At 38.1% G+C, this 24,325-nt stretch overlaps 1 protein-coding gene across 2 annotated transcripts in view; it reads left to right on the top strand.

Annotated features, from left to right (window-relative positions):
* The first annotated feature begins 622 nt into the window (after nucleotides 1-622).
* Nucleotides 623-24,325, top strand: part of gria4a (glutamate receptor, ionotropic, AMPA 4a) — a 351,871-nt gene continuing 328,168 nt past the window's right edge. For both annotated transcript variants that reach the window (XM_062067252.1, XM_062067253.1), the window contains exons 1-2: nucleotides 623-1,109; nucleotides 14,926-15,084. In XM_062067252.1, coding sequence (XP_061923236.1) covers nucleotides 872-1,109; nucleotides 14,926-15,084 — 397 coding nt within the window. In that variant the 5' untranslated portion in view covers nucleotides 623-871. The remainder of the gene's footprint in view (nucleotides 1,110-14,925; nucleotides 15,085-24,325) is intronic.

Raw genomic sequence — 24,325 nt, 5'->3', positions numbered from 1 at the left:
GCATTTTCTATATGAACAAGTGGAATGGATTGGATAGCGACATACTAAAGGGGCTCTCTGCCTTACGCTATATAGTGAGGGGAAACTGAGTGAATAATGACAGGTTATATGATTATTTATTTAAACTCATATCCGGGCCACTTTATAATGAATATGTCGGCATGTATTTGTAAAAAAAATAATAAAAAAAAATTGGATTTTTTTTTTTTTTTTTTAACACCAAATTATTTAGGGGCGGTTTAAGAACATTTTAACAACGCCAATGTTTGAACCTAAAAATTGTGAATTTTGACATCTTTTTATTTCCATCCTCCTGCCTCTCTTAAGACCGCGCGGTGTACCTAATGGTGTGACCGCAAAGGCGCCGTATCTGCAAGGTGCCGATACCACTCGCTCGCGGTATCTGCCTTTCCCAGCCAGATGTGGAGAAATCCCCGGTTGGAATCGCGATGCGCGGCCGCAGTCAGACGTGCACCGGCTGAGTCGGGACGCAGGCGGATGGATGGAGGGGAGGAGGGGGCGGAGTTTGACGCAAGCGCGGGATCCCCCCCACACGTTATCACTTCTTCTTCTTCTCCTGATGCATGCGTGCGCATCCGAGCCCTTTTCTTATTTATTTATTTTTATTTATTTATTTAAACAAGCCGGTGCGCGCGCGCGTGCGTGTGCGTGTGTGTGTGCGTAAAAGGGCGGCGCGCATGTCCAGTTCCTCCATGCAGTCTGCGCTCCAAGCCCGCCAATCTTGCAACGACTTTTTTTTCCCGCCGCCCCCCCCTCTCCCCTCCCCGCGCTTTCTTCCCGCCTTCTCCCCGGTCCGTGTCCACACCGGACACGCGCACGCGGACGGTGCACTCCACGGCCACCGTGGAATATGAATCTCACCCCGGACTGTCCGCACTCGGCACGGGAACGTCGTTCATCCTCTTCCTCCTCTTCCTCTTCGCATGTCTTTCCCGCCCCCTTTTCCCGCCACCGATGTCTCTCAACACTTTGTGAGGGACGCGGGTCAGGAAAGATGAGGATTAATATTTTCTTCTGGCACTTTCTGGGCTGCTGTTCCGTCCTCTGGGGCTCGGCGACGGGAGCCTTCCCCAGCTCGGTGCAGATCGGTGAGTTGGACACGTTTTTACGCACCGTTTTTTGGACGGCATCTTCACGTAATGCAATCATTTGGGGGGATTAATCGCGATTAATCGCGTGGATGTTGACCGAAATTAGCTTTTTCCTTCTTCAGTGTTTAGACACTGCAGTCTCTCTCTCCCCCCCCCACCCCTCTCTCTCTCTCTCTCCTCCCTAGTCTCGCGCGTCTCCCACCAGCACGTGACAAAGTGATAAAGTTCGCAAGAGATGCAACCTCACTCACGCTACCGCTACGCTAACGTCGGCGTGATATCCCCGGAAAAAAAGTTAAGATGGCGCCAAGTGTCTAAACGAAAGGATTACAAATTCGACGAAATGTTAGCGTGCTAAAGTTAGCCTGCTAACATCGGTGAAATTAGCATACTGCTAAGATGGCGGCATTTAAATGCTAACGTCGGCGTGATGATACCGGAAAAGTTAGCATACCTTTTAAGATGGTGCCAAGTGTCTAAACAAAGGATTACAAATTCCCATGAAATGTTAGCATGCTAAAGTTAGCAAGCTGACATCGGTCAAATTAGCATACTGCTAACATGGTGGCATTTAAATGCTAACGTCGGCGTGATGATACCGGAAAAGTTAGCATACCTTTTAAGATGGTGCCAAGTGTCTAAACAAGGATTACAAATTAGATGAAATTTTAGCATGCTAAAGTTAGCAAGCTAACATCAGTGAAATTAGCAGACTGCTGAGATGGCGGCATTTAAATGCTAACGTCAGCATGATGATACCGGAAAAGTGAGCGTACCTTTTAAGATGGTGCCGAGTGTCCAAACAAGGGATTACAATTCGATGAAATGCTAGCAGAAGATGTTAGCATGCAAAAGTTACCACGCTGACATATTTGAAGTTAGCATATTGCTAAAATGGCGGCATAAAATTAAATATATATATATATATATATATATATATATATATATATATATATATATATATATATATATATATATATATATATATATATATATATATATATATATATATATATATATATATATATATATATATATATATATATATATATGTTTAGGTTCCGATGAATAAAAATTACTCAACTGGTAGCATAAAACGATAGCATAAAATGTTACCATGCAAAAGCTAGAAAGCTAACATCGGTAAAATTAGCATACTGCTAAGATGGCGGCATTTAAATGCTAACGTTGGCATGATAATACCGGAAAAGTTAGTATACCTCTAAGATGGTGCCAAGTGTCCAAACAATGGATTACAAATTCGATGAAATGCTAGCGTAAAATGTTAGCGTGCTAAAGTTAGCAAGCTGACATCAGTGAAATTAGCATACTGCTAAGATGGCGGCATTTAAATGCTAACGTTGGCATGATGATACCGGAAAAATTAGCATACCTTTAAGATGGTGCCAAGTGTCTAAACAAAGGACTACAAATTCAGATGAAATGTTAGCATGCTAAAGTTAACAAGCTAACATCAGTGAAATTAGCATACTGCTAAGATGGCGGCATTTAAATGCTAACATTGGCGTGATGATACCGGAAAAGTTAGCATACCTTTAAAGATGGTGCCAAGTGTCTAAACAAAGGACTACAAATTCCCATGAAATGATAGCATGCTAAAGTTAGCAAGATGACATCAGTGTAATTAGCATACTGCTAATATGGCGGCATTTAAATGCTAACGTTGGCATGATGATACCGGAAAAGTGAGCATACCTCTAAAATGGTGCCAAGTGTCTAAGCAAAGGATTACAAATTCGATGAAATGCTAGCATAAAACGTTAGCATGCTAAAGTTAGCAAGCTTACATCAGTGAAATTAGCATACTGCTAAGATGGTGGCATAATGATACCGGAAAAGTTAGCATACCTTTAAGATGGTGCCAAGTGTCTAAACAAAAGGATTACAAATTCGATTAAATGCTAGCATAACATTTTAGCATGCAAAAGTTAGCACGCTAACATAGGTGAAGTTAGCCTACTGCTAAGATGGCGGCATTAAAAAAAAAAAAAATATATATATATATATATATATATATATATATATATATATATATATATATATATATATATATATATATATATATATATATATATATATATATATGTTTAGGTTCAGATGAATAAAAATGGGCTCAACTGGTAGCATAAAACGATAGCATTCAAATGTTAGCATGCTACTATAGGATAAGTTAGCATACTTCCACGATTTTTAGGTTCTAATGACTGTAACTACATAAAATACTAGCATGGAACGTTATTATGCTAACGTTGGCACGATACTACCGGAAAAGTTAGCATACCTTTTAAGATGGTGCCAAGTGTCTAAACAAATGATTACAATTCGATGAAATGCTAGTATGAAATGTTAGCATGCTAAAGTTAGCAAGCTAACATCAGTGAAGTTAGCATACTGCTAAGATGGCGGCATTTAAAAAAACAATATTTAGGTTCCAATGAATAAAAATGGGCTTAACCAGTAGCAAAAAACGATAGCATTCAAATGTGAGCATGCTAATATAAGATAAGCATATTACATGCGAACAGTTAGCATGTACTGTACTTACACGATGGCGGCAAGTATCAAAATTGATACTTTTTAGGTTCAAAATATAATTAGTTGAAATACTTGCATAGAACGTTATTACTCTAACGTTAGCATGTTGACATTGGAAAAGTTGGCACCATCTTGAAGGTATGCTAAATATCTACACAAACAATAAAAATGTGATGAAATGCTAGCATGAAACATTAGCACGCAAAAGTTAGCACGCTAACATAAGCAAAGTCAGCATACGGCTGAAATGGCAGCATTTTTTTTTTTTTAAATCAATGATTTTTAGATACAAACAAACCAGCTCAGATGCTAGCATGAAAATAGCACATTAATGTTAGCATGCTAACTTAGGATAATTTAGCATGCTTCTAAGTTGGGGTCAAGAATCAAAAGCCATGATTTTTTTTTAGGTTTAAACAAATATAATTAGTTAAAAAGGCAATGAACGATAGCATTCTAACGTTAGCGTGTTAACAGTTAGCATACTTACAAGATGGCAGCAAGTATCGAAATCCATGTTTTTTAAGGGTCAAACGAATACAATTTGCAAAAATACTAGCAAAAATGTAAGTATGTTAACATAAAATGTAAGTATGATGTGCGATACCGCTGATTTTCTGTCCGATTTGATACCGAGTCGGGTTGTGCGGAATATGCCGGTAAAGTACCGCGGTACTAACGGATTAGAAAGAGTACTGTAATTAGGGATGATGTTCGAAATCGGTTCTCCCGGTTCTTCGATAAGAAAAGAACCGATTCCATGGACTCGAATCCCTTTTTGAGAACCGGTTCCCGTTATCAAGGCCACTATAGTAAAGAAAAAGAATTGGTTCTTTATTCGAATCCCTGGGAACAAATCATTTCCCACGTACAGGAAATGCCCTGTGGGACGGCAATGTAATGCCCATTTGATTGTATACTCTTACTGACACCTTGTGGCGATACGAAAATACTACGCGTCATTAGTTTGGGCACTTCCGGGTTGGCGAAGTTCATGAGACAATTGAGAAGTAGACAAGTTGTGTTAGCTCTTACAAGCCTTGGAAAATATAAGTCTGTAAGTAAACTGTTTAACTTGTTTATATAACTTTTTGTAACTTTTTGTGCACTGTTTCAATGGATGTTTTGAGGACTTAAAATGGCTGCCAGTCGTGTATTTCCACCATCGAAATAGTTCCAACACTCAGAAGTATTTGTTTGATGATAGTACTGTATGTTTGTGTGAAGCTAATATTTACATATTGTGTATTACATTTCAGTATGTTAATTGAATCACATAGCTTATACATTTGTCATTGTGTGTATTTCAGTTAAAAAAAACAAACAACAAAAACAGTCCAGTGCAAGACAAAAGTAAAGATAGGAAAAGACAACAACAATAAAGAGCCTAAATGGGTTAATCTGCTTTGGATTGTTTGTTAGCTTTCTGCCAAGCTGTATAAGCTCAACACGTACAGTGAGGGCAGAACAATTATTGCCAGGCTTCGCTCTCATGTAAGGGGGGAAGAATTGTTGATTGATGACTGTGGTGTTCTTAGTGTCATAGTGTGTGTAGTTAGTAGGTTCCAATAGCAGTAGAAGTGCACTTTTTGGAGCGCTGTATTATTTTCAGTTTTGTGCCCAAGGGACTGATTTTATTTAACACTATATTATTATTTATACACCTACAGTGATCACAGAGACAGGTTGTTTTTGTGTTACTGTATATATTACGGTATATATTTGTTTTTCTGGAAAATCCCACTTAATATACTTTGGGTAACAACAGTCAATATTTTGAGTTTGAGTTTGAGTTTATTTCGGACATGCAAGCGTACAACATGATACATCACAATGTCCGGTTTCTCTTTTCAACATGTTCGAAAAGGAGTAGGAAGAAGCAGAGTTTATTTAATCCTACCCCTTTTCTTTTACATAACAGTTGCTAAACTTTTTTTGTTCACTTCCTGTTCTCAATTTGTTCACAATGTACTCCATAAGTAATCACAACAAAAATAAATAAATAAATAATGATTTGTCCACTTCCTGTTCTCAATTTATCCACAATATACTCCATAAGTAATCACAATAAAAATACATTGATAAATAATAATTGGTGAAATAAGTTACATTTCATACGAGATAAGTAAGATTATTTTGAGAGTGAAAGAATGGATTAATTAAATAAATTCAGAATGTTTATCATGGTTCTTCTTCTTTGTACTTTGTAAACACTTTAAGTTTGAAGGGTTTCTTGAAGTGGATCATATTAGTACATTGTTTGATTGCTTTGCTTAATCCATTCCATAATTTAATTCCACATACTGAAGGTCTTAAGTGTTGTACGTGCGTACAAATGTTTTAAATTACATTTTTCTCTAAGATTATATTTCTCCTCTTTTTTTGAGAAGAATTATTGTATATTCTTGGCTAGCAGGTTATTGTTTGCTTTGTGTATTATTTTAGCTGTTTGCAAATTCACAATATTTTTATTTTTTTTTATTTTTTAGGGGGGGTAACAGTCAATATTTTTGTATTTATTTTATTTTTTTCTTATAAAATAAAAGTGAGCTTTTGTTAAACCAAATATTGTGTTTTTTTCCACATACAACAACCTATCTGGATTCAATAAGAGAATCGATAAGGGATCGGTCCGATAAGAGGATTCGATAATGGGCTCAAACTCGATAATTTCTTATCAAACATCATCCCTAACTGTAATGCCTTTAAATAATACCGGTACTTTTTTAAAAGCTTGAACACACACACACACACGTGGCGCACTGACAAGCTGAAGCAGTGTGGAGACAAAAGGGGGAGAATGGAAGTGTTTTGACTTTAACGGTAAAGGCGGCGCTATAAACGTAGATAGCGAGCGGCTAACGTCCCTCCGCAGTGTTCTCGCTGCTTCCGAATCACTAACCCTCGCCTCCGTGGCGACAAAGTAGTTTTTATCCCTGCAGGGCGAGGAATAGCTAAACACGCCATAGCTCCTCAACGTAAACAAACGGGTGGCTCTATACAAACATCGACTGTGACGATACCAAGTACAGGAGCCGTACATGGTCGATACTACAATCATTACGTCGATAATTTTTTGTTGTCGTTTTTAAACCCATGATATACGTATCTCGATACATGAGTACTTTAATTATACTTTTATAATTAATGTATCATACGATTTTATGTTGAAATAAAGCCGCTAATGACAATTTTTGTGGCCCACTTTTATTTTGAAAAGTAACAAATAACATTTTGGCACCGGTATCGGGACAAGTCTAATACAGAGTACAATTCAGGCTGGCGATGCCATTCGGCTACAGATACAGTGCTTTGTGCCAATATCAGGGCCGCACAGAAAAATCACATCACATTGCCATTCTTAGTCACCTTGTATCGACATTTTCAGGACTTATGCAGATCCCAAATACAGATCAGCAGGCACCAGACGGTCAGAAAAGTGGCTTTTGCATAATATTGCGAAACAAAACGCCAGATAATATGTCTTACCTTATACACACACCATAATAATACTCCTATGTTGAAGCTTACCAAAGTCGATGTTGGTGTTGTTTACTTGAAGTCCATTGCAGTCTACACGTAGCTCTTATGTGTGACTGCCATCTACCGGTCACACTTATCATCACACCATGTACCAAATAAAAATAGCTTTGAGGCCGGTAAGCACAACCAGAATTATCGATCCAAAACTCTTTGTTTTTAGCCCTCAAAATCCTCCTGTGTCCAATGAAGGATTCGCCAAATTTGTAAAAATTAACGAAAAAGAGCAAAAAATGTTTCAGGTGGAATTAAAATATTGATTTAATCACTCCGGTATCGATCATATGTTATCAACACTCTTAATTCATGGTTCCATCCGTTTGCTTCTTACGTGTTCCACTTGTTATAGTATCCTCTCTAACTCTTACTAATCTATTGATTGTGTGAATGCTCCAAAGCATTCGGGAGTTCCCTTGACAAATTCCAAAAATTCCCAGATTTCCCAGAATTCCGGGTTTTCCGGGACATTTTTCCCACTCAAAATGAATTGGCCATTTTTCAAACTTCCACCATTTCCAAATTTTTCAACCGATTCAAGCCATTCCACCTTCAACACATTCCGCCGTCCTGGAAATTCAAAGTACCTCTTTTCCAAGCTGAAAACAATTCCAGGATTTTCCAGAAATCCTGCTTTTCCAAAGGCCTATTTCCACCCTTTTTTCTGGCGACTACTCCTCCCACATTTTTCAATGCATTTCAACCGTTCCACCGTCAAAACATTCCTCTTAATTAGGAAAAAAAACCAAAGTTGTTTTTTGAACTGGAAAAATTCCCGGTTTTCCCGAAATTCTAGGAATTCCTTAATACGATTCCTCAATTCAACATGTTACTACTTCAACATTTCTCGACCGATTTGAAAAATGCATACACCAAACATTTCAACTCATTCAGACTTTTTAAGCTTTTTACCATTTCCCCAATAATTCCCCCTTTTTCATGAAATTCCAAATTTTTGGGAAATCCCCATTGAAATCAATGGAACATTCTTCAAGGTTCCACAACTCCCACCATTTTCATCTGATTAGAACCGTTCCAACTTTAAAATATTCGGCATGTTTGGGAATTGTGTGCAGTACTTCAACGATTCTAAAAAAAATTTCCAGGATTTCAGTTCAACTTCAGCATTGGAGCATTCACACACAATTCCTTCAGGAATTGCCTCTTCTAGTTTCGTGTTAATAACTGCTTACTTCCTGCTGTCACGCCCTTCCATCGACACGTTACTTCTTGGCGTTGTTCCAAGCTAGCTTAGCGATTAGCTTGCCCGCTCCTGCCTGCTCTGCCTTTGTGTGTATCACCCGACATTCTGACTCCAGAGATCACTACGTAGACCGAGACCGCTTCCGCGTGCTATTTAGTCACGCCGCTCGATTCCACTGTTTTGATTTTGCGCGTGTGTGTATTCATGCCACTTTATTTAATTTGCAGCGACAACAAAAAAAGTCATATTTTATTCATTTTTCACTTCATTTGCATAGTTGCTGGTGTCAGATTACAACGTCTCCGGCTTAGTGAACAAAAGGAGCCCCTGTGGGACCCCAGTGTGAGTTTGTAAAAGCTTCCCTTTGCACGGAGCCAAGGCGCCGATACTTCAATTACACGTTTTCTTTCTCTCTTTTTCTTAATTTTGCTGCCTGCTTGACTTTGCCAAATTTCGTTCACGTCTCCTCGTTTTGTCAGACAGGATACGAGCGTCTGGTTTTCAAAGGCCAACTGACACTTTGTATCCACGTGGTCGTTCTTTTTCTCTGTGCTCGGCCTCTGCTCTTCTCCCATGTGCTTGACATTTTTACCATCTGCCCTTCCTCTGTTTTCTTTATCTCATTATCTTTTTGACTGCTGACCTCTGGCCGAAAGGTTCTTCTTCCTCTTACGTATCTCTCGCTTTCTCTGGTTTCATCACTGCACTGCGCAGCATTGGTATCCATGGCTCAGGCAAGGGTTGATGCAGCGTTTCATTTATTTCTTTATTTGTGGAAGTCTGTCACAAATGCAGACGTGGCCCTTGCTCATGAATACGAAATAAATCAAATAGACCACTTAGTTACCATCAAACATGAGAGCTTACTACTCTTTTGGGTGCAAATGCATGCAGTCACGTCCTCCCCAATGCGCCGACCCACCATCGAAAATCTCAGGAAGATCAGAGCATGTGGAAGGAAGTTATGACTGTTATCATTTTCCACCACGGCAGTCATGCAGTGGCATCCCACCCAATGTCCCGACCCACCGTCAAACATCTCAGGAAGATAAGGAAAGTTATGACTGTTTTCATCACCCACAGCAGTCCTGCAGTGGCATCCCACCGAATGACCCGACCTACCATCAAAAATTTCAGGAAGATCAGAGCATGTGGAAGAAAGTTATGACTGTTACCATTTTCCACCGCAAGGGGGCGATAGTGGCATCCCACCCAATGTCCCGACCAACCATCAAAAATCTCACGAAGATCAGAGCATGAAAAAGAAAGTTATGACTAACGTTTTCCACCGCAAGGGGGCGATAGTGGCATCCCACCCAATGACCCGACCCACCATCAAAAATTTCAGGAAGATAAGAGCATGTGGAAGAAAGTTATGACTGTTATCATTTTCTACCGCAAGGGGGCGATAGTGGCATCCCACCCAATGCCCCGACAAACCATCAAAAATGTCACAAAGATCAGAGCATGGAAAAGAAAGTTATGACTGTTATCGTTTTCCACCGCAAGGGGGCGATAGTGGCATCCCTCCCAATGTCCGGACCCACCATCAAAAAAACGTAGGAAGATCAGAGCATGTGGAAGGAAGTTGTGACTGTTATCATTTTCCACCGCAAGGTGGCGATAGTGGCATCCCACCCAATGTCCCGACCAACCATCAAAAATCTCACGAAGATCAGAGCATGAAAAAGAAAATTATGACTGTTAACGTTTTCCACCGCAAGGTGGCGATAGTGGCATCCCACCCAATGTCCCGACCAACCATCAAAAATCTCAGGAAGATCAAAGCATGTGGAAGAAAGTTATGACTGTTACCATTTTCAATCGCAAGGGGGCAATAGTGGCATCCCACCCAATGTCCGGACCCACCATCAAAAAACATAGGAAGATCAGAGCATGTGGAAGGAAGTTGTGACTGTTATCATTTTCCACCGCAAGGTGGCGATAGTGGCATCCCACCCAATGTCCCGACAAACCATCAAAAATGTCACGAAGATCAGAGCATGGAAAAGAAAGTTATGACTGTTATCGTTTTCCACCGCAAGGGGGCGATAGTGGCATCCCTCCCAATGTCCGGACCCACCATCAAAAAAACTTAGGAAGATCAGAGCATGTGGAAGAAAGTTATGACTGTTACCGTTTTCCACCGCAAGGGGGCGATAGTGGCATCCCACCCAATGTCCCGACCAACCATCAAAAATCTCACGAAGATCAGAGCATGAAAAAGAAAGTTATGACTAACGTTTTCCACCGCAAGGGGGCGATACTGGCATCCCACTCAATGTCCCGACCAACCATCAAAAATTTCCGGAAGATAAGAGCATGTGGAAGAAAGTTATGACTGTTACCATTTTCAATCGCAAGGGGGCGATAGTGGCATCCCACCCAATGTCCCGACCAACCATCAAAAATGTCACGAAGATCAGAGCATGGAAAAGAAAGTTATGACTGTTATCGTTTTCCACCGCAAGGAGGCGATAGTGGCATCCCATCCAATGTCCAGATCCACCATCAAAAATATCAGGAAGATCAGAGCATGTGGAAGGAAGTTATGACTGTTATCATTTTCCACCACGGCAGTCATGCAGTGGCATCCCACCCAATGTCCCGACCCACAATCAAACATCTCAGGAAGATAAGGAAAGTTATGACGGTTTTCATCACCCACAGCAGTCCTGCAGTGGCATCCCACCGAATGACCCGACCTACCATCAAACATTTCAGGAAGATCAGAGCATGTGGAAGAAAGTTATGACTGTTATCATTTTCCACCGCAAGTGGCGATAGTGGCATCCCACCCAATGTCCCGACCAACCATCAAAAATCTCACGAAGATCAGAGCATGAAAAAGAAAGTTATGACTAACGTTTTCCACCGCAAGGGGGGCGGTAGTGGCATCCCACCCAATGTCCCGACCAACCATCAAAAATGTCACGAAGATCAGAGCATGGAAAAGAAAGTTATGACTGTTATCGTTTTCCACCGCAAGGGGGCGATAGTGGCATCCCACCCAATGTCCCGACCAACCATCAAAAATCTCAGGAAGATAAGAGCATGTGGAAGAAAGTTATGACTGTTACCATTTTCAATCGCAAGGGGGCAATAGTGGCATCCCACCCAATGTCCCGACCAACCATCAAAAATTTCAGGAAGATAAGAGCATGTGGAAGGAAGTTGTGACTGTCGTCATTTTCCACCGCAAGGTGGTGATAGTGGCATCCCACCCAATGTCCCGACCAACCATCAAAAATCTCACGAAGATCAGAGCATGAAAAAGAAAGTTATGACTAACGTTTTCCACCGCAAGGGGGCGATAGTGGCATCCCACCCAATGTCCCGACCAACCATCAAAAATTTCAGGAAAATAAGAGCATGTGGAAGAAAGTTATTACTGTTACCATTTTCAATCGCAAGGGGGCAATAGTGGCATCCCACCCAATGTCCCGACCAACCATCAAAAATCTCACGAAGATCAGAGCATGAAAAAGAAAGTTATGACTAACGTTTTCCACCGCAAGGGGGCGATAGCGGCATCCCACCCAATGACCCGACCCACCATCAAACATTTCAGGAATATCAGAGCATGTGGAAGAAAGTTATGACTGTTATCATTTTCCACAGCAAGGGGGCGATAGTGGCATCCCACCCAATGTCCCGACCAACCATCAAAAATCTCACGAAGATCAGAGCATGAAAAAGAAAGTTATGACTAACGTTTTCCACCGCAAGGGGGCGATAGTGGCATCCCACCCAATGACCCGACCCACCATCAAACATTTCAGGAATATCAGAGCATGTGGAAGAAAGTTATGACTGTTATCATTTTCCACAGCAAGGGGGCGATACTGGCATCCCACTCAATGTCCCGACCAACCATCAAAAATTTCCGGAAGATAAGAGCATGTGGAAGAAAGTTATGACTGTTACTATTTTCAATCGCAAGGGGGCGATGGTGGCATCCCACCCAATGTCCCGACCAACCATCAAAAATGTCACGAAGATCAGAGCATGGAAAAGAAAGTTATGACTGTTATCGTTTTCCACCGCAAGGGGGCGATAGTGGCATCCCATCCAATGTCCAGATCCACCATCAAAAATATCAGGAAGATCAGAGCATGTGGAAGGAAGTTATGACTGTTATCATTTTCCACCGCAAGGGGAAGATAGTGGCATCCCACCCAATGTCCCGACCAACCATCAAAAATGTCAGGAAGATCAGAGCATGTGGACGAAAGTTATGACTGTTACCATTTCCCACACTGCTGTTCTTTTTAGAATGTAAAAAACTTGATAATAGTTGGTATTTATATTCATATTTATAAGCACAGCATTGTTTTGGATAGTGGGAGCGTAGATCCGCCACCACAAGCCCACCTGGGGGGTAGAGAGCACTGCTGTTCTTTTTAGAATGTTGAAAAAAATGTACTCTTGTTATTTATATTCATATTTATAAACACAGTATTGTTTGTTTTGTAAATGGGAGCGTAGATCCGCAACCACAAGCCCACCTGGAGGGCACACACACTGCTGTTCTTTTTTTTAATGTAAAATAGTTGACTATTGTTGTTATTCATATTTATATTTATAAGCACAGTATTGTTTGTTTTGTAAATATGGGCATAGATCCGCCACCACAAGCCCACCCGGAGGGGACACACACTGCTGTTCTTTTTTTTTTTAAATGTAAAATAGTTGACGATTGTTGTTATTTATATTCACATTCATGAGCACAGTATTGTTTGTTTTGATAGTGGGAGCGTGGATCCGCCACCACAAGACCACCTGGGTGATTATAGAACACTGCTTTTCTTTTTAAAACGTAAAAAAGTTGACTATTGTTGTTATTTATATTTATAAGCACGGTATTGTTTCTTTTGAAAGTGGGAGCGTAGATCCCGCCACCACAAGCCCATCTGGGGGGTAGAAACACTGTTGTTTAAAAATAAAATAAAATATAGTTGACTATTGTTGTTATTTGTATTCACATTCATAAGCACAGTATTGTTTGTTTTGATAGTGGGAATTTAGATTCACCACCACAAGCCCACCTGGGGGGTATAGAACGCTGCTGTTCTTTGTAGAATATAAAAAAATTGAATATTGTTTTTATTTATAGTCATATTTACAACCACAGCATTGTTTGTTTTTGAAAATGGGAGCTTAGATCTGCCACCACAAGCCCACCTGGGGGGTACAGACACTGCTGTTCTTTCTTGAACGTAAAATAGTTGACTATTGTTCCATCCATCCATTTTCTACTGCTTATTCCCTTTGGGGTCGCGGGGGGCACTGGAGCCTGTCTCAGCTACAATCGGGCAGAAGGCGGGGTACACCCTGGACAAGTCGCCACCTCATCGCAGGGCCAACACAGATATACAGGTTATTCATATTTATAAGCACAGTATTGTTTGTTTTGATAGTGGGAGCGTGGATCCTCCACCACAAGCCCACCTGTGGTGGGGAAGGGGGGGTGGCAATAAAACACTGCTGTTCTTTTTACAATGTAAAAAGTTGATTATTGTTGGTATTTATATTCATATTTATAAGCACAGCATTGTTTTGGATAGTGGGAGTGTGGATCCGCCACCACAAGCCCACCTGGGGGGTATAGAACACTGCTGTTCTTTTTAGAATGTAAAAAAGTTGACTATTGTTTTTATTCATATTTATAAGCACAGTATTGTTTGTTTTGAAAGTGGGAGCGTAGATCCGCCACCACAAGCCGACCTGGGGGTACAAACCCTGCTGTTCTTTTATGAATGTAAAATAGTTGACTATTGTTATTTATATTCATATTCATAAGCCCAGTATTTTTTGTTTTGATAGTGGGAGTGCGGCTCCGTCACCACAAGCCCACCTGGGGGTGTAGAACACTGCTGTTCTTTTTAGAATGTAAAAAAGTTGACTATTGTTGTTATTTATATTTACAAGCACGGTATTGTTTGTTTTGAAAGTGGTAGCGTAGATCCCGCCACCACAAGCCCACCTGGGGGGGTAGAAACACTGCTGTTTAAAAAACAACAACAATTAAAATAGTTGACTATTGTTGTTATTTATATTCACATTCATAAGTACAGTATTGTTTGTTTTGATAGTGGGAGCGTGTATCCGCCACCACAAGCCCACCTGGGGGTTATAAACAATGCTGCTCTTTTTTGAATGTACAGTCACCTCTTGGCAGCTCATACTGACCTTTTATTTCTGTTGTTTGAAACACTTTTCGATAAAGCAGTAGATTTAAAAGTACATGGATGCAGTTGTTGGTTTTTTTGGTCATTTTTATGATGGTATGACGTATCGACAATCAGGGACGTTTATAGGCGTCACTGGTGACTACTGGAATTCGAGTAATGTGACAATCCTACTCAAAAGACAAATGATATTCTGAAATAAATAGTAATTCAAGTCTTGCTTGTATTCTCTTCTTCCCTGCATTTCCCTCATCAATCCTTCTTTGGCTACATTTCTATTTTCCCCTCCTCTCCATCCCCTTCTTCTTTGTCTCCGCTCCTGCAGGCGGGTTGTTCATTAGGAATACTGATCAGGAGTACACGGCGTTTCGACTGGCCATCTTCCTTCACAACACCAGCCCCAATGCCACGGAAGCCCCCTTCAACCTGGTCCCGCACGTGGACAACATCGAGACGGCCAACAGCTTCGCCGTCACCAACGCGTGTAAGTAACCCCCCGGGTCAGTGTCGGTCCCTTTCTACGGTACCACCTCAAGTGGCTTGTTTTGAGGTACCGCCGTTGTTGGCGCTGAACGGACGTGGGATGAAAACACATTAAAGGTGCACAAAAAGGACTGATTGATGCCGCAGGGTCGTTGCCTTGATTACAGTTTGTTTTTTTTTGCACACATTTTTGTCACTTCCTGTTTGTGTTGGCGACCGGCGTCACGGGGCAAGACCCCATCATTGCTGATGATTGTTCTTCTCACAAGTGAACACTGATTACAACAACAAAACAATGATTCTACAAAGCAATCTCATTTATTTCAGTTGAGGAAAAGACGCTGTATTAGGGCTGGCCGATACAATATCAGTATATATCACGATAGACATGCAATCGATAACCAACAGTTATTATCAAGTTTGGTTGCATGGAGTGAGGAGAGAAAGTGAAAATGAAGAAATTGGAGATAAAAGACGAAAAGTCTGTTTTTTGTATTTTTTCCAAAAGGGGCATGTGGTCTGTAAGTGATGCAAGGCTCACCCTTTAGAGCACAACTTTAATTTCCTGCCACTAAACCTGCAGAAAATAGTTCTTATCAGGTTTCTCTATGTTTACATTGTTACGTTTTGCACTATTTTCTTACACTTTATGAAGCATTTCTTACATATTCCTTCATTTTAAGGTGTTTAATGTGATTTTACTATTGTTTTGACATTTTCCATGCTTGTGTTGACATTTCCTTTCTGCCTTGATAGCTGAGGGATTATAATCAGAGGAAGTTACATTTCAAATAAAAAAAAAATATTCTCCTGCTCCTTGTTTTCCATTAGTCATAAAAATGTAAATAATTACCGATATATTAATAATATTAAAAAAATTACTGCATAACAAAAAAACATTTCCATAGTTAAATAAGAACAACAGGGCAAATACATGTTACACAGACGTTATTTCCTGGCATTAAACCTGCAGAAAATAGATCTTCTCAGGTTTCTCTATGTTAACATTTTAACACGTTGCACTGTTTTCCTCCACTTTATGAAGCATTTCTTACACATTCCTTCATTTTAAGGTGTTTAATGTGATTTTACTATTTTCTTGACATTTTCCATGCTTGTGTTGACATTTCCTTTCTGCCTCGATAGCTGAGGGATTATAATCAGACGAAGTTACATTTCAAATAAAATAATTTATTTTCTTGCTCCTTGTTTTCCATTAGTCATAAAAATGTAAATAATTACTGATGTATTAATAATATTAAAGCAATTACTGCATAACAAAAATAATTTCCATAGTTAAATAAGAATAACAGGGCAAATACATGTTACACAGCCGTTATTTCCTGGCATTAAACCTGCAGAAAATAGTTCTTCTCAGGTTTCTCTATGTTTATATCTTAACACGTTGCACTGTTTTCTTACACTTTATCAAGCATTTCTTACATATTCCTTCATTTTAAGGTGTTTAATGTGATTTTACTATTTTGTTGACATTTTCCATGCTTGTGTTGACATTTCCTTTCTGCCTTGACAGCTAAGGGATTATAATCGGAGGAAGTTACATTTGAAATAAAATATTTTATTCTCCTGCTCCTTGTTTTCCATTAGTCATAAAAATGTAAATAATTACCGATATATTAATAATATTTAAAAAATTACTGCATAACAAAAAATCATTTCCATAGTTAAATAAGAATAACAGGGCAAATAAATGTTACACAGCCATTATTTCCTGGCATTAAACCTGCAGAAAATGGTTCTTTTCAGGTTTCTTTATGTGTACATTTTAACACGTTGCACTATTTTCTTCCACTTTATCAAGCATTTCTTACATATTCCTTCATTTTAAAGTGTTTAATGTGATTTTACTATTTTGTTGACATTTTCCATGCTTGTGTTGACATTTTCTTTCTGCCTTGATAGCTGATGGATTATAATCACAGGAAGTTACATTTCAAATATAAAAAGTTATTCTCCTGCTCCTTGTTTTCCATTAGTCATAACAATTTAAATAATTACCGATATATTAATAATATTAAAACAATTACTGCATAACAAAAAATTATTTCCATAGTTAAATAAGAATAACAGGGCAAATACATGTTACACAGCCGTTATTTCCTGGCATTAAACCTGCAGAAAATGGTTCTTCTCAGGTTTCTCTATGTTAACATTTTAACACATTGCACTGTTTTCTTCCACTTTATCAAGCATTTCTTAACATATTCCTTCATTTTAAGGTGTTTAATGTGATTTTACTATTTTGTTGACATTTTCCATGCTTGTGTTGACATTTCCTTTCTGCCTTGATAGCTGAGGGATTATAATCGGAGGAAGTTACATTTGAAATAAAATATTTTATTCTCCTGCTCCTTGTTTTCCATTAGTCATAAAAATGTAAATAATTACCGATATATTAATAATATTAAAAAAATTACTGCATAACAAAAAATAATTTCCATAGTTAAATAAGAATAACAGGGCAAATTAATGTTACACAGCCGTTATTTCCTGGCATTAAACCTGCAGAAAATAGTTCTTCTCAGGTTTCTCTATGTTTACATTTTCACACTTTGCACTATTTTCTTACACTTTATGAAGCATTTCTTACATATTCCTTCATTTTAAGAGCTTATTGTTAAGTGTTCAATGTGATTTTACTATTTTGTTGACATTGTTTGAGTGTTTTCCATGCTTGTGTTGACATTTCCTTTCCGCCTCGATAGCTGAGGGATTACAATCAGAGGAAGTTACATTTCAAATAAAATATTGTATTCACCTGTGCCTTATTTTCCATTAGTCATAAAAATGTCAATAATTATCGATATCAACCGATATATTAATAATATTTTAACAATTACTGCATAACAAACAATAATTTCCATAGTTAAATAAGAATAACAGGGCAAATAAATGTTACACAGCCGTTATTTCCTGGCATTAAACCTGCAGAAAATAGTTCTTCTCAGGTTTCTCTATGTTTACATTTTCACACTTTGCACTATTTTCTTACACTTTATGAAGCATTTCTTACACATTCCTTCATTTTAAGGTGTTTAATGTGATTTTACTATTTTGTTGACATTGTTTGAGGGTTTTCCATGCTTGTGTTGACATTTCCTTTCCGCCTCGATAGCTGAGGGATTATAATCAGAGGAAGGTTACATTTCAAATAAAATATTGTATTCACCTGCGCCTTATTTTCCATTAGTCATAAAAATATTATCGATATCAACCGATATATTAATAATATTAAAACAATTACTGCATAACAAAAAATAATTTCCATAGTTAAATAAGAATAACAGGGCAAATTAATGTTACACAGCCGTTATTTCCTGGCATTAAACCTGCAGAAAATAGTTCTTCTCAGGTTTCTCTATGTTTACATTTTCACACTTTGCACTATTTTCTTACACTTTATGAAGCATTTCTTACATATTCCTTCATTTTAAGAGCTTATTGTTAAGTGTTCAATGTGATTTTACTATTTTGTTGACATTGTTTGAGGGTTTTCCACGCTTGTGTTGACATTTCCTTTCCGCCTCGATAGCTGAGGGATTATAATCAGAGGAAGGTTACATTTGAAATAAAATATTGTATTCTCCTGCGCCTTATTTTCCATTAGTCATAAAAATATTATCGATATCAACCGATATATTAATAATATTTTAACAATTACTGCATAACAAAAATTTTTTTCCATAGTTAAATAATAATAACAGGGCAAATTAATGTTACACAGCCGTTATTTCCTGCCATTAAACCTGCAGAAAATAGTCCTTCTCAGGTTTCTCTATGTTTACATTTTCACACTTTGCACTATTTTCTTACACTTTATGAAGCATTTCTTACACATTCCTTCATTTTTAAGAGCTTATTGTTGAGTGTTCAATGTGATTTTACTATTTTGTTGACATTGTTTGAGTGTTTTCCACGCTTGTGTTGACATTTCCTTTCTGCCTCGACAGCTGAGGGATTACAATCAGAGGAAGTTACATTTATAATAAAATATGTTATTCTCCTGTTCCTTATTTTCCATGAGTCATAAAAATGTCAATAATTATCAATATAGATCGGTATATTAATAATATTTTAACAATTACTGCATAACAAAAAATAATTTCCATAGTTAAATAAGAATAACAGGGCAAATAAATGTTACACAGTCGTTATTTCCTGCCACTAAACAGAAAATAGTTATTCTCAGGTTTCTATTATTATTATAATCAGAGGAAGTTACATTTTAAATACAAATGTTTAATGTTTATGTTTCTCCTGATCTTTATTTCGTAGGTCATTAAAATACATCAATAATTATCGATATTGACCGATACAAAACACTGATATCGCGATACAGTTTTCAGCCATATCGCCCAGCCCTATGCTATAGTGTGATTTATTGATTTTTCCCCCAGGATCCTTTAGTCCTGAATATTGATTGGAGATTGAATGTGCTCCTCTGTCGTTGATTGATTGGGTTGTTTTGAAGTCACCTCAACTGGGAGGACCAGTTGTATTATCGTCAAGTCGACACTTTTTCAAAAAGCCTGGAAAGTGCTGAGGGGTTTGTCAGAGAACTGAGTCGGGGGAAGTTGACCTCGTTTGTTTGCTCTCTGCTCTGAGAAAGATGCTCTGACTGGGATATTGTGCTGGATGATACAAAACATGGCGGCAGCAAGGACAGTCAAAAGGTTTTTCTTTCACCTCCTGAACTCAACGAACTTCCTGTTAACAAAGTTTGAGGATTTACGAGCTCGTGTTTGAGAAACTGCAGTCCTTCCAGTCACAGTCGCGCCAATTTACGGAATTGTAACCAATCCTCTGTGAATTACGTGTGTCTTAAACTCGCACGTCAACGCTCCAATCAAAACGTATTTTTGTGTCTTTAGTCGACAAACGAAGCAGGAACCACCACATGTAACAATTTATCACCTCAAAGGGCACAATTTGTATTATCCCGTGTAGTTTTCACCTATTTCCTGTTCCTGTGTATGGCCTCCTGGGTTGTATTGTATATAAACATTTACATGTATTTGTATATTCATTTATACATTTATGTATTTTTACTACTATCTAGTGTGTACGTTTAAGTATATTCTTGGTTGACAATCAGGAGACACGCCTGTCCCTGTTTGACCATCAGGAGACACGCCTGTGCCTGGTTGACAATCAGGAGACACACCTCTCCCTGGTTGACAATCAAGAGACACGCCTGTGCCTGGTTGACAATCAGGAGACATGCCTGTTCCTGGTTGACATTTAAGAGACATGTTTGTTTCTGATTAGTAATCAGGAGACACACCGGTTCCTGGTTGACAATCAGGAGACACGCCTGTTCCTGGTTGACATTTGAGAGACACACCTGTTCCTGGTTGACAATCAAGACACACGGTTGTTCCTGGTTGCCATTCAAGAGACACGTTTGTTTGTGGTTAATAATCAGGAGACACACTTGTTCCTGGTTGACAATCAGGAGACACGCCTGCTCCTGGTTGACATTCAAGAGACAAGTTTTTTTTCTCGTTAATAATCAGGAGACACACTTGTTCCTGGTTAACAATCAGGAGACATTCCTGTTCCTGGTTGACATTCAAGAGACACGTTTGTTTCTGGTTAATAATCAGGAGACACACCTGTTCCTGGTTGACAATCAAGAGACACACCTGTCCCTGGTTGAAAATCAAGAGACACGCCTGTGCCTGGTTGACAATCAGGAGACATGCCTGTTACTGGTTGACATTTAAGAGACATGTTTGTTTCTGATTAGTAATCAGGAGACACACATGTTCCTGGTTGACAATCAGGAGACACACCTGTTCCTGGTTGACATTCGAGAGACACGCCTGTTCCTGGTTGACAAGCAGGACACACGCCTGTTCCTGGTTGACATTCAAGAGACAAGTTTGTTTCTGGTTAATAATCAAGAGACACGCCTGTCCCTGGTTGACAATCAGGAGACATGCCTGTCCCTGGTTGCCATTCAAGAGACACGTTTGTTTGTGGTTAATAATCAGGAGACACACTTGTTCCTGGTTGACAATCAGGAGACACGCCTGCTCCTGGTTGACATTCAAGAGACAAGTTTTTTTCTCGTTAATAATCAGGAGACACACTTGTTCCTGGTTAACAATCAGGAGACATTCCTGTTCCTGGTTGACATTCAAGAGACACGTTTGTTTCTGGTTAATAATCAGGAGACACACCTGTTCCTGGTTGACAATCAAGAGACACACCTGTCCCTGGTTGAAAATCAAGAGACACGCCTGTGCCTGGTTGACAATCAGGAGACATGCCTGTTACTGGTTGACATTTAAGAGACATGTTTGTTTCTGATTAGTAATCAGGAGACACACCTGTTCCTGGTTGACAATCAGGAGACACGCCTGTTCCTGGTTGACATTCGAGAGACACGCCTGTTCCTGGTTGACAAGCAGGACACACGCCTGTTCCTGGTTGACATTCAAGAGACAAGTTTGTTTCTGGTTAATAATCAAGAGACACGCATGTTCCCGGTTGACAATCAAGAGACGGGCCTTTTCCTGGTTGACAATCAGGAGAAACGCCTGTTCCTGGTTGACCATCAGAATGTGTGGTGACCACTGATTGGCTTAGCCTGGATGACAGGAGTGTCCATGTTGGTTATTTCATGTCTAGATGGCTGTGAGTAAATGAGACATGATTCCAATCACTCACATTTATGAATGTTAATTAGTTCCCTCGCTCCATTGTTACTTCCCACGTCAACCGAGCGGTTAAAAGAGTCAAAAGCGTTGTTAAAATGAATTGTTCCCTCTCCCCAAAATGGGTTTTTGTCTCGCCTCTGAGTCAGATCGCAGGCCATTGTTGAAGAGGAAGAAGCATGGATTTAATTAGTGCTGCATTAAAAGGGTGCGAACACAAGCGGTGTTTTACTATACCTTTGTGGGCCACCTTTTAACCGGCGGTGACACTTCCCTTTCTTTAATGTGGCGCAGTCAAAGGTCTGCAGAAATGTTCTGCTTCAAGAAAGTCCCCCCCAAAGCAAAAGACCTCAAATAAGATATTCTGCACAATTATTTTGCATTTTGCATCCTTCGGCGCCTTTGAAGATGTGTGAAAGATGACAATGAATAAAAACATGTGATGTCAGATCATTTAAATATAGTCAGAGAAGAAGAGCGGAGTTACAGAATATTAATAATGTGGTCTAATCTCCGTATGATTTATTTAGTACTTTCTTCATTTTAAACAAGGACTTTGTACTTTTTTTTTTTTAAAGAGTCAATTCTGCAAAACGGCATCCATTTCCACAACTTTTGTCCAGTCTGCGTTATTTGCGCTAATCAAATGTTTCCTGTTCCTGTCTGCAGTGCTAAGCCTTCTGGGTAATGTAGTGTACAAATATTGACCTTGCTAGCACACGTGTGTATATTTATTTAACGTTTATGTATCCGGGGTGTTTTCATTTGCCATGCTGACCGAGCAAAGAGGCATCATTTACATGCTGGAGATGTTGAAGTGTGATGATAATGTCTCGTGGTCATTTAGCAACAAAAATGAATAAAAACTGTTCACAGATGCTCTTAAAGTGCGTTGGAACATAAGTGAATGTTTAAGACTTTTCAAGTGTAAAACATACACGAAGAATGTCTGCAACCTGTGGACAACAATAAGTAAGCATTAGTCCTACATTATCAAAAAATGTATTCGTCTGAAAATGGCAAAAAAGCAATACTTTCGCTGAATGACCCCCTTTAACATTCGAAGTTCGGCTGAGAGGATAACATACATGGCTGTTGTGGGTTCCAACCCCAAAAGGGACCAAAAAAATTAATGTTTCTTTAAAACATTTTGACGTCTATGAGTCATATATATATATATATATATATATATATATATATATATATATATATATATATATATATATATATATATATATATATATATATATATATATATATATATATATATATATATATATATATATATACACATATATATATACACATATATATGTATGTATATATATATGTGTGTATATGTATATATATACTGTATATATGTATATATATATGTGTGTATATGTATATATATGTGTGTATATGTATTTATGTATTTACTGTATATATATATATGTATATATGTATATATATATGTGTGTATATGTATATATATATATATATATATATATATATATATATATATATATATATATATATATATATATATATATATATATATATATATATATATATATATATATATATATATATATATATATATATATATATATATATATTAGGGCTGCAACAACTAATCGATTAAATCGATTAAAAATCGATTATAAAAATAGTTGGCGATTAATTTAGTCATCGATTCGTTGGATCTATGCTATGCGCATGCGCAGAGGCAATTTTATTTTTATTTTTTTTATTTTATTTTTTATTTTTTTAATAAACCTTTATTTTTAAACTGCAACATGTACAAACAGCTGAGAAACAATAATCAAAATAAGTATGGTGCCAGTATGCTGGGGGGTTTTTTCAATAAAATACTGGAAAGGATAGAAATGTAGTTTGTCTCTTTTATGCGATTATTAATAGATTAATCGAAGTAATAATCGACAGATTAATCGATTATCAAATTAATCGTTAGTTGCAGCCTTTGTATATATATATATATATATATATATATCTATATATATATATATATATATATATATATATATATATATATATATATATATATATATATGTGTGTGTGTGCATATATATATATATATATATATATATATATATATATATATATATATATATATATATATATATATATATATATATATATATATATACATATATATATATATATATATATATATATATATATATATATATATATATATATATATATAACATTGATATGTGTGTGTGTATTTATACATCTGTCGACTGTTGGTGACTTCACCATGTTTTTTCTTGGACAAACTTCCCAAATTCTTTGGCCAGAGACATTTCAGGGACGATCAAAAATGATAATGGCGATCATTGATTGCGATAATAATTGATAATGTTGACAGTACTGCAGGTGTAGCCATCCATAAATGTTTGAAGGACGTTAGACTCTCACCGACTGAACGCTCCAAGAACACTAACAACAACATCATTACTGCGTTGTTATGAAGACCACGGTGTGTCTTTGAGGCGGTTAGTCTACCAAGAAATCTAATTATAGCAATCCCAAGGAATAATCAGACTTTTAAA

Source organism: Entelurus aequoreus, linkage group LG13, assembly GCF_033978785.1.
Source record: "Entelurus aequoreus isolate RoL-2023_Sb linkage group LG13, RoL_Eaeq_v1.1, whole genome shotgun sequence".
In the NCBI taxonomy this organism is placed as follows: Eukaryota; Metazoa; Chordata; class Actinopteri; order Syngnathiformes; family Syngnathidae; genus Entelurus; species Entelurus aequoreus.
This window is presented reverse-complemented; position numbering and strand designations above follow the sequence as displayed.